At 35.2% G+C, this 12,479-nt stretch overlaps 1 protein-coding gene across 2 annotated transcripts in view; it reads right to left on the reverse strand.

Moving 5' to 3' along the window:
- Positions 1-12,479, reverse strand: part of CHOp24 (transmembrane p24 trafficking protein CHOp24) — a 59,578-nt gene that overhangs the window by 15,841 nt on the left and 31,258 nt on the right. The window contains exon 3 of one of the 2 annotated variants that reach the window (XM_090373666.1): positions 12,405-12,412. The exons of the other annotated variant lie outside the window; for it this stretch is intronic. Within the exon in view, the coding sequence (XP_090229792.1) occupies positions 12,405-12,412 (8 nt within the window). The remainder of the gene's footprint in view (positions 1-12,404; positions 12,413-12,479) is intronic. 2 annotated transcript variants of the gene reach the window in all.

Raw genomic sequence — 12,479 nt, forward strand, 5'->3', positions numbered from 1 at the left:
TTTATTTAAAATGTAATATACTTCTCCATCCCCCCCCCCCAAATCTGGAGTTCAACCCCAATCAGTCTCATCAGTGGGCACAGACATTGTGAAGACCTGAGCAACACAGTGAGAAGATATATCCATATGACCGATGAAAAATGATGCAGTAAATAAAGTAAAGTAGACATGGTTAAGTCTAGGGCAAAAGCCTCAAACTATGAAAACCATAAAAAGTCATTGTATGTGTCAGGCATAGTCTCTTTCTGCTCTGTTGAGTCTTTTGCCCTAGACTTAACTGTCTACTTTACTTACTACACCAGCTCACATCTCACATATTGTTAATATATCTTTTCACTAGGTTACTCAAGTCTTCACAATGCTTACCTGCCCACCAATGTGAATCCAATGTCAAAACCTAGGGTCTGGATAGTGCATACACTTTAAATTTAAAAAATATATACTTCTCCACTGGAAAAGTACCTTTCATTTAGAGCAGTGCAATACAAAGCAACAAAATGGTAAAGTGCTTCCAACAATGAGACCGACACCGAGAAGCAAACTCAGTGTCAGTCCCATTGTTGTAGCTTTATACAGAAAGTGGCTAATGTCTGACATGTACGATGACTTTAATATAGTTTTCATATCCTCTGGCTTCTTCCCCAGACTTAACCATAAATACTTAATGGTTACATTCCCTCACCAGTCATTTGTAAAACTTGTGCCCAAACATATGGGAGCTGCATTATACCATTATAGCATGGTTTTGAAAAAAGAGACAGAGAGAGAGAGAGAGAGAGTGTGAGCTACTTCTTCTCACCATCTTGTGGTGCTGTCCAAAAAGCATGGGATTCTGTATGACTCCTTTGCATTTCACAACAACAAATTGGAGCAGAGTGGATTGCTCATTATCATGCCACTTCTGTAATATCACATCTTCACAGAAATACTGCTGCTGAAACAACCAAATACACAATACCAACCACAGCATCCAGTTACTACACTCTGTTGAATGTTTGAATGTTTTTTTCTCATTCTATATCTTCTTGGAATCATTTTTAGCTATTCAGGAGCTTGTTTCACTTTGCAGTTTTTAACAGCATTGAAATAGTGTTGGTTTATTTCTGAGTGTGCAGGCAACCCCCGTATAACATGGTACTTCTACAACACGGTTTCGCTCTAACACGATTGATAATTTGTGACAATCTTCACATAACACGGTACTTATATAACACAGTTTCACTCTAACAGAATTTCAGTAAACCTAGCATAACAGGGTGTTTTTGAGCTTTTGTGCGGAGAAACCTTGGCTACAATGTTGGATGTAATTTTTCAACACATCCACTCTTTTTGAATCCCTGCTGTTGACTCGCTAATCAAAAAAAATTAAGAAATCCCTGTATTTTTATTTAGTTGGGAAATTCCTATGTTACATTCTGTGCTATTGAACTTGTGCAAAAATCTAGATTTCAAAGTTTTATTACTATTGGCTAGCAACACCAGGCAATCCAAAATATTTAAGTCATCCAAATGTTGAAGTTATGTTACTAACACCACAGTTGTACTAGGTTAATACAACTTCTTTTATTCAGCCATTAGATGAAGGCATTATATCCACCTTTAAAACTTATTACATCAGAAAATCGTTACAATGAATTTTGGAAAAAATTGATTCCGAATCTGTTGAAGTGATGGAGCATGGAAACATGTCTCAATTGTGGACTGTATCAGAATCATAGCTTTATCGTGGAAAGAAGTAAAACTAACAGGTGGTGTTAAAAAAATGTATGGCCAGAGTCAGTTCATTCAGGAAATATAATCGAACCAGCAGAAACGGAATCAGTGCGATAGTAAAACTCGCTAAGTTTTGATGATATGACTACTACTGAAGCCTTCGTGGATAGTATTGATAGAATTGCCCTCCTCCTCCTCCCCACACTGGGTGGAAAAGACCTGAATTCGAATCCCGTCGATGATGGGAGGAATTTTTATGGGTCTTTTTTTTTTTTTTTTTTTTTTTCCACAACGTGGCTGAGTTTGTTGGGCTCAGGCAAGGGTAGCATGGTTTTTTCCTTCCAGAAACTCGGGTTTTTCGTCCAGAAAAACAGAAAATTGACTCAGGACACATGCAATTTATTGACAATATACACAGAGTAACATGGCCTTAGTCGCCGATGCTCCTAAAAAAATAAAAAAGATATGATTACTGAAGACGTTCAAGAATTACTGGTAGAAAAAGAGGCTGGCGAAGCGGATTTGGTGGAAATGGCATCGGAGGTAAAACCAAATCAATTCAGAGGATGATAGCACAGATGAAAATTCTAAACTTCCAAATTTTTTCACTAAAAAGCATACGGGAAGGCAAAAAGTTAGCCGAGCAATTAGAATCTTATTTTTTGAATGCAGATTCTTGAATGAAAGGAGCCAAAGTTCAAAATGGAGGTTCAAAAATGCTTAGTTCCATACAATGAAATTCACAAAGATTTATCTAGCAAAAGCAAACAAAACCAGATTACTGATTTTTTTAAAGAGAGCAGAAGGTACACGAAATCTAGAATGGTGTATTTTTGTTACTTTTATTAAAATTTTGTTAATAAAATAGTGTATTGTTAGTCTTTGGAATGTAACCCCCCCTTTTGTACTTTTTCTTAGTCCCGTATAACACGGTTTCGCACAACACGACATTTTATAGGAACCTAACTACAATGTTGTATGAGGGTTACCTGTACTTCATAAGTAGATTTCCAGGGAGGGATCACAATTTTCAGAATTCTTCATAGTTATTTCAAATAATAACAACTTCATCTTCTAATGGTTTTCATTAGGGCCTTTTCAAGAAGCTTAATATCTGTTTTAGGTGCAGTCTCCCTACTTGGGCATAGTATTCCAAATGCAATATCATAATTATCTTATAAAGTGGGATTATGACCTCCCTATTTCCACAAACAAATAGTTGATAAATCATCGAAGAACCCCCATGGGCCTCCTTGCTGCCTGCCTACGATGCATAAGAACCTCATGGCTATCTGGATCACAGCAGAAGTTTGTCTTTAGCCAGTGGGTGGTTGATTGCTGGAACAAACTTCCATCTGTTGTTGAAGTGGATAGCTTAAATAAATTCAAGGAAAAACTAGACAAACTGTTGGAGGGGATGGATAGGTGAAATGGGAAGTTATTTTTTTTGCTGATGCTGTATAAGCTTGCTTCCTTGCATCATTTGCCACTACTAATAATGTTCAAACCTCTCTTCTCTCTATTCTGTTCTTGATTAAACTTCTAGTGCAGCATTTCCCAAACTTTTTTAGTCACGGAACACTGTCTTTCAATATATTTACAGAACACTTTTTGTCTCATGATATATTTATAGAATATATTTATGGAACACTTATGAAACAAGTTTAGCGGGAGCCAAAGAACTGTTTGCTAATATTTCATTACATATGATGCACTGTGCATCAAGAGCATCTTTATTTCCAACACATATAAGGGCGAAATTCAAATAACTGTCATTATATTTTCGTTTTGGTCTTTTATTAGTTGGTTCCTGTTTTTTCACTTCAGATTTTTGGGGAACAAAAGACTGATTGTTCATCCTCATTTTGAAGTGTAACAATATTGTGTTCGTTTTCATCGACACAGTTGAAATACTAGAAGTACTTGCTTCTCGTTTTAAAGTTCCTTTTTTTAAACCACAAATCCATGGTCATTTAATTTAATAATATTTCAAAATACTGATAATTATCAAAAAAAAATAATTTATACAAGGAAGTGAGTTTAGTTATGATATCGGTTCCCTTCCCCTCTTCTTCAACCCGTCTACTACTCCAGGCTAAATCGCATACGAATGGTATACTAAATCACTACATTGCTACTTTTTTGTAGATGTCATTACCTCTACACATACTTCTCTATGCAAAAGCCTGCCAAAATAAGGTGTTCCACAGTCAATTTTATTATTAGTCTATGCCAGTACATTAATAACTGAAAAAAAAAAAAAAAAAAAAAGTTAAAAAATTATAATGATACAAAAGTGGTGTACGCTACAAATATGCAAAATTTATTTATTATTTATTTTTTGTTTTTAATTATTAATTATGATTTTTCACGGAACACTTGTTCACATCTCACAGAACACTGGTGTTCCATGGAACACAGTTTGGGAAACGCTGTTCTAGTGAATAATTTATTGTGGAGTTCTTATTTCTCAAAACCTTGCATTTCACAGCATTATAACATTTCACTTTCCTCAACATTCCTGAAGGAGCACTGCTTGGCACTGGTCTTATTCTCCTGACCTTAACATCATCTGCAAATTCTGATATCATGCCCTGTATCCATTTGTTAATATCATTCTGGAAAATGGAAAACAGGAGCAGTCCCTGGGGTACCCTACTTCTAACTATCCCAATCTGAGGAATAACCATTTGTAGTCCAATGTTGTGCCCAGCATGACATCATAAAATTCAATTTCCAGTCCAATGTCACGTCCAGCACACTCATCAACGTTTCTGATTATGGAATTTGTTTTCCAGCTGTACTAGCACAATTATTGTACTACCATCCATTTACTTTTCATATAAATAATCCGAAAAGCTAAATTCAATTATTAAGTGCAGGTTGGTTTTTCTTTTTCTCAGTCAGATATTGTGGAGTCGAGAATATCGGCGTTTCTAATTGTGAAATTTGTTTTTCTGCTGTACTGACTCAATTATTGTACTGCAATCTATTTATACTTGATATAAAGAATCTGAAAAACTCAATCTATGTTTATATTCAACTGGAGCAACTGTCAGCATTTCTGATTATTAATTTTGTTTTCCCAGTGTACTGTCATTTATTCAAACTTAATATAAACAATCCAAAAAACTAAATCAATGTTTACATTCAATAGTTAACAGCAGGTAGGTTTTTTTTTTCCCCCCTGTCCTTCTCAAGTTCAATGTGGAAATCAGCACAATTGTTTGCACTTTTGATTATAAAATCTGTTTTCCCCACTGTAATGCCATCCATTTATACTTCATATAAATGATCTGATAAACTAAGTGGATGTTTACTGATTTTTATATTCAATTATTAATGGCAGGTGGCATTGCTTTTTTTCAGTGTAGAAGTCACAAAGTAATTTAAACATGACATTAGAGAAGTATTTAGACATGTTATAAAAGTATCTAGTAAAGGGCCTCTCTGATGGCAAAATTGTGAAATTGTTAGACCTACCTGAAGAAATGAAGAGAAAAAAGGAAACTTACAAATAAAATAGTTTCCTAATGTTCTGAAGAATGAATGGACAGAATTAAGTTTTTCAAGTGTATTTAGCAGGAAGAGATATATACAGATATTTTAGATATTGCATCTCTTGCCCACTCACAAAAGGATAAACAAGGAATTCAAAGTAGTGGCTCTACTAAGTAAAAAACATTGTCAATTATCTGGATGCAAGGTTTGGTGAATATTTTCTTCCAGGAAGAAATATTTCATTAGAGCTTTTAAACTGTTTTGTCATGCTGTTTCAAGCATCACATTCCAACTAGTCATTTGTTTGACTGGATTGCACATGGAAGACAGTGAAAATAATTCTGGACTGCAAAGGGTTAATCACAACCATCTACTTCCTGTCCTGAATCCATCTAAAAATCTTGCCTTATACCAACAGATTCCAGATTAAAGGATAACTTATCATGTAGAATATTAAATGCTTTGCTAAAATCCAAATAAACAATACCAAAATTATTTTCTATATTCAGCTCATCAGTAAGAAAACAACTATCCAGATTAGTTAAACAAGGTTTTCTTTTTATAAAACCAGGCTGTTTCTTGGAAAACCATTTATATCTTGATACCCCTATGCTGCATTCTTAATCATCACCAAAAGAATCCTCAGAGTTCAATGATGCTGTCATAATTAATCTTAACACTTCAGTACTCTCTCTCTCTCCACCCCCTCATCTAGTGTGGTATCTTTTTTGGTAGTACCCCCACTATCCAGAATAATTTGTTTAAAACATTTCCCGTAATGCATTTATATCCAACAACATACAGTTGTCAGCCCAGTTAACAGAGCCCAAGAAATACCTTAATCTGCTATAGTCTTTCCTCTTGAAATTTAAATCCATGCTGTTCCTTCTGACCATGGAAATGTTTTTTACATTACCAATTTTATACTGTTAAAGTCACTACCCGCTACTGGATCCTGCACTGTCATGTTTTTGATACAACTTGCATCCTTGGTGAGGACCAGGTCAAGAACAGTGGCACTCCCCATGCTATCTTTGCATGCTGGTTCAAAAAAAACTGATCCTACATTCATAAATTAACTAGTGTATTGCCAGTGTATGATTTCCAGTCCTATAAATTCTATAAGTGATGATTATTCATAACTATGTATTCATACTGATTTACCCATTCAAGTTGCATGAAGAAATTTTTATCCTACTTTTTAGAGTTGTTTGACCTAACACATATTCCCCTACTACCATAATATCATCAATATAATCTTTCCTTCACCACTAGTCATTGCTTGAGTCATACAGACTTGTCCACCTAGGCTTGATCAGATTCTGGAAATAATCTGGTTGCCTCTGGACAGCTCTATGCCATTAGATAAGAAGCATATTCCCCTCTCACAGTGCTACTTTGGGATAGTGCCATGCCTCAACTAACCTTACAATATCAGCATTAGTTAACCTGACCAGAAACTCAAATTCATCACTTTTACAAAATTCCTGAAAATACTATCTATATAGGTTAAATTTCGTATTTTTTTTTTTTTTTTTTTTTTTACATTTTACTACCCTTTATAAAGGGCCTCCGTAGCCGAGTGGGCAGGAGCGGGAGTGCAGTAGCACACGCTCTTTGAGTAGCCCGGGGTTCAAGCCCCTGACTGCTGAATACGGTCGATCTGCCAACCCGCACTGGACCAGCGTGGCAGATTATGGTCCATTTCCCTCAGCATGAATTGTTGAGGAGGCTTCCATCCTGCAGTGGGTTGATAATGGCTGAACTTTACTTTTTTTTACTTTTACCCTTTATAACCATTCAATATTCCTCTGTGGCTTATAACAGTTGTTTACTATTTCTTTCCATCAGTAAATTTCAAGGATACAAGTGTAACCTTCATATGTGCAACTAAACTGTAACTTTTCGCTGACTCCCCTCAAAATTAAACTCTGCCAAACCATAAGGCCTCCTCCATATTAATAAAGACCCTCAACATTCCACTGTTGAAATTAAATTAATCTTTGCTAAACAAATTCTCCCCATCAACTAGGGCAGGCCATTATGCAAAAATTTTATCCCTACAAGCCATGCACACCTTCTCATCTAGAGTTAACTAGCAAGGCTCAGATATATAATTCTTCCTTTCGTGTCTGGGCAGAATTGCAAATACAATGCACATTTTGTGACTAAGTCTTCAGTTCATTTTTAGGCACATTAGCATAGTGTGCCTACTGTCTTCACAGTGTCCATCTGACTCTACTCGCAGTGGGGAGATTTGCATGAAATTTTATATCTTGGCCTTTTAAAAAGATATGTTGAACCATTCCAAATTTCATTAAAATTGGACCAATAGAAATCTAGTAATTAGTCTCTTTTTTTTTTTCCATCCTTGTGTAATAACTTTACTCCCAGTGAGTGGATTTTCATGAAATTTTATACTTGGGAGTTATAGAGCCATCCCAAATTTCATCAAAATTGGACCAACAGAAATCTATTATTTCTTTGTCCATCCATCTGCATGTAATAAATGAACTCCCACTAGATGAATTGTCGTGATATCTTATATTTGCTCTACCAATCGAAATTTGGAAATTATTATTATTTATTTATACCATAGATATCACATAGGTTATCCAAATACTGTAGTAGAAGCTGGATATTATGTTTGTGATGGCTGGAAGAATGAGAGTGCAGTGTAGTGGATGTGCAGAAACGAAATGCTCTCAGTTGTATGCACATAAAAGTTGTTGCTTTTTGCTCTTTTTTTTGTTATAAATCATGAATTACAGTCGGTCCTTGTATAACGTGTTTACATTACACGAATTCGATCATACACGATTTATAAATAGGGGAACGTTATCTTATATAACATGAACCACATTTGCTTATGCACGATTCGCCTTTGTGTTTACAAGAAATGGCAGTTGAACGCGGAATCACCCCAACCGAACGCAACACGATAGGAATGAAGAAGATTCTGAAAATGTATTTATGTGTTTTATATCAGTGAAGGGGAAACACATTTCACCATAATAACGTAAAAACCAACACAATTCCAGCTATCGATATAATCGCAAATGCAATTAGATGGAGTTTACTACCAGTTTATAACAGATTCCACTAGCAGAAACGAAACTGGAAATTGTTTTTATTGTTTTATGGTAGTAACCCCCAGAAATGTGCTTTAGTAAAATGTGGGGTGTTAATAGTGTATCTCGGCTTTACGGTGTTGTTTATTCAGTTGCTACACGCGCAGCTTTGTTTATGTGCCTCCTCGTTTTGTAATTGCGCTTTATTCCCTAAAAATTAGTAAAATACTTAAAAGGTGTGAAAAGGAAGCATCCTGGTGAAGACACTGCAGATTCAGAGAGAGAAAAAAAAAAAGCAATATCGATAAACAGAGGCGGACTGGATCAAAAATTCTTACCCGGGAAAATTTACGGTGGCCTCATACTACGGTTTATGGCCCAAATCACACCGGCCTCCAGCCCACCAGGATTTCCCGGGTAAGGCTTATGGCCAGTCCGCCTCTGTCGATAAAGAAAAAATATGAAATTGTGAAACGCTTTGAGCGAAATGAAAGACCATGTGATATTGCACGTGCTACAGACCTAAATGAGGCAACGCCGAGAATTATAGAGAATGCGGAGAAAATAAAAACAACTTTCATAGCGGAAACAACTCAAAGTGTAATTAAAATCCATTAGATTAAGACAAGAATTGGAAGAGATGGAACGGCTGTCATCTGTTTGGATAGAAATCAAACAAAAAACAAGTTTGCTTACGATAGAAGCAAAAGCATTAGCAATATTTTATTACGTAATAGTCGTAATAAAATAAGTAAGCATTTTATTACAACTTACGTATTATAATTTATACTTACGTATTATAAAATCATAAGTATTTTATTACGACTATTTTATTTAATATAATAAATTTTTTACGAATAAAATACGTATTTTATTCGTAAAAATACTTTTTAATACTAAAAATACTTTATTATAATATAATAAATAATAAAAAATATTTATTTTTTATTATTTATTGTAAAAATATTTATTATTTATTATATTATAATAAAAAATATATTATATTTTTTATTACGTATTTTAATCGTTATAAAATACTTACGTATTTTATAACGATTAAAATTACCCGATTATTTATTGTGTTTGGTAATGTTTTGATTCCAAATGTGTGTTCAATCTTGGGTGGTCGGCACCTAACCCCACTTTTCCCATAGGGCCTGTTGTTTATATTGCACGAAGGTTTCTAGGAACACAACTATCATGCTATACGAGGACAGACTGTATTACTATTTGCTAAAGTAACTGAAATGTAATATGATGTATACATTAACTTATTGCATTATGTACTTAACAGTTTATTTAAGGTTTAGTTATCCATGTAAACTAAACCTTTTCCCAAGTGAATTTTTTTGAGTAATTAATATTTGAAAACAAATGCTACACTGTAGTGGCCCTTAACACTGCAAAATTGGTTAGAGATGAGTATAGTGCTATGTTTGCACACGTGTATCTTGTGCTGTTTAGCTGTTTCTGGACACTTTGCTACCAGGAAGACTGCTTCCTAGGACCCATCCATCATCAAACTCATACTGGTGAATAAAATCCAGACAGAAAAAGATCACTGATTACCAAGAAGGAAAAGCCAACATCCTGTATTACCAACAAATCCTGCCCTAGAAAGCTAGGTCCAGTAATCCCACCCTGAAGGGGCAGCAAGGGAAAAAAAAAAAAAAAAAAGACAACAGTATTAACAACTCTTAAGGATAGAAGCAAAAATAATAAGTAAAGACATAAATAACAATCACAGTATACCATTCTGTTTCATAGAAAGCAGTATAGATTTCCTTCTGAAAAAGGCAGACTGCACATTCCCATGTAGTTAACTAAAAGCTAATTGGATTTTCTAAAAATTTTGGTTCAGTTCCAGGGAAGACCGAATCCTCAAGTTGTCAAAGATTGGGTAATAATATAAAGCATGGCTCCAATCTTCACAGTTGCCATAAAAAAAAAGTTTCTGAAGCAGACAGAAACATGACAACATTGCATTTGCCAAGCATTGGCCTGGAAGAAGTTAGCTGAAGATATGAGTAAACTACTCTAGCAGGGATTTATTGTTTAAATATATGCCATGAATAAAAAGCAGATAAACTTATCATAGATAAATATGTTGATCAGTATGATGTAATCCCTCTTTAGCCATTGCTATTACATGTAATGTACATTTCACCTTTAATCAAACATACTATATAGTTAATAACAAACAATTTCAGCCAGGCAGGCACACTAGTTATGTTTGTCTTTATTATAGAATATATTTCCAGTTTCTTATATGACAATGCACTTGCTGACAAATTTTGTTGACAGTTAAACTCAAATTGAACCATCAGAAAATTTTTTAATTGATGAATTTGCATATTTTGACCCTCTAGGTTAAGCAGAAACACAAAATTCAAATGCACTGATTTTTATGATTACAAATTACTAATGTGAAATTTGTGCACAGAGTAAATACACACCATGCATTCTACACTAAACGGCGCTGAAATGAGAAAGAATTTTTTGCAAGGCATTTATGAAAGTACACAATGCCTGATGAAATTTCCTCACCTCCTCTGCTGCTAGTACTTCCATACGATGCAAATTCTGAAAAATAAAAAAACTCAATAATACTGGATAAAAATTATATAAAGAAGGAATTCATCTGACTGATCCCATCTCCTCAGAATCACAGTCTTGCGGAATTATAAAACCCAAAGGACATAGCATTTCAATAAACCGTAAACCTCACCATGTGGCTGAAATATGTACAAGTTTAGCCCAATTTCTCTTCATCTTTCTGACTACTCAAATAGTGGAATGGCACTAAACTTGGTGTGCAAGGAGGTACCAATTTTATAAACAAGTATTTCATAATAATGCCACTTACTGTGTAAAATAAATGACATTCTTTTACAATACGCTTTTACTATCTCAACAATATAATTATTCTCAGAAAGTGATTCCAAGTGCCAAATGTGAAATAAAGTTTGAAATAAACTGAAAACAGAACTAACTAATAGTATCGAATATAAACTGCTCTACCATTAATATATGAGCACCTGCATAACTACAAATAACCTTTATTTACAGGAAAACTAATGTGTGATGAATGGCAGCCTCTGATCTCCATAAAACACTCTTGCACCAGTTTTTTTTGTAAATGTACTCTAATATTTTTCGGCATTCAGCCTTCAAAGTGTGACCAGTTCAACTCTGCTTTTTGGAGTCTCTCACACAAACCGACAATCCAATTCATCCCAGAGATTCTTTACACAGACTGAGGTTATGGCTCTAGATCCAGCTTAGACACACATCCTGAAACCAGTACATCACAATGCAAGGAGTACATGGGGCACAAGGAAGATCCAAGTATTAGCCTTCCTTGTGCTGCCACAATGTAGGTAATATACTATTGCCCAGGACATCTAGATAGACCTCAGCATTCATGGTTTTGTCCAAAACAGTCAATAGTCCCAGGCCAAACTATTAAAAACAGCTCCAGATCATTATGCTGTCTCCTACTTGCCGGATTGTATTGGTCATTGTCAGAACAATACAATCCGGCAGGTAGCCTTCTCCAAACATCTGTCACACCCAGACATGACAATCAAACTGGCAGACCAGGTACCATGACTCATCTCTCCAAAGTACTGCTTTCCAATGGTCTGTGGTCCAAGAGTAATGGGTCTTACCTCAAACCAGATGGAGTATAGCATCAATTGGGGTGATTAGTGCCTTGTAGATGGATGCATAACCACAGTAACCCATATCATGCAGCATCCTGCCACTGTACTGGTGCTGACATTCCCAATCAAAGGCTTGTGTGCGCTGTGACAATGTTCACCTGTGTTATGAGCAGACAATTCTTTGCAGGGCTTTTGTGTCATGTTCCATCAGCTTCAGAGATTTTCCAGATCATTTTCTGATGGTTTAAGCACCAGTTGCTTTCATTTGCAGATCAAATCACTAGTCATTGAAATGTCACATACAGACTGCCTGCTTATGTGCAACCTTATTATCATTCCAAGATGGAAGTCTTAACTCTGTCAATTGCTGCATCTTGTATTCACAATCATGCTACTATCTCTTTGAAGGCCAACAAGCTATAGTTGTATCTGACACCTGGTGCTTAGGTAGAACATGGCCAACTATCAATGGAGGAGTGTCTGGATATTAATGGCAAAGCGGTTATATGTTTATTATAAGAAATATTTT

This window comes from Mastigoproctus giganteus, chromosome 5, assembly GCF_048544385.1.
Source record: "Mastigoproctus giganteus isolate SK-2022 chromosome 5, ASM4854438v1, whole genome shotgun sequence".
Lineage (NCBI taxonomy): Eukaryota > Metazoa > Arthropoda > Arachnida > Uropygi > Thelyphonidae > Mastigoproctus > Mastigoproctus giganteus.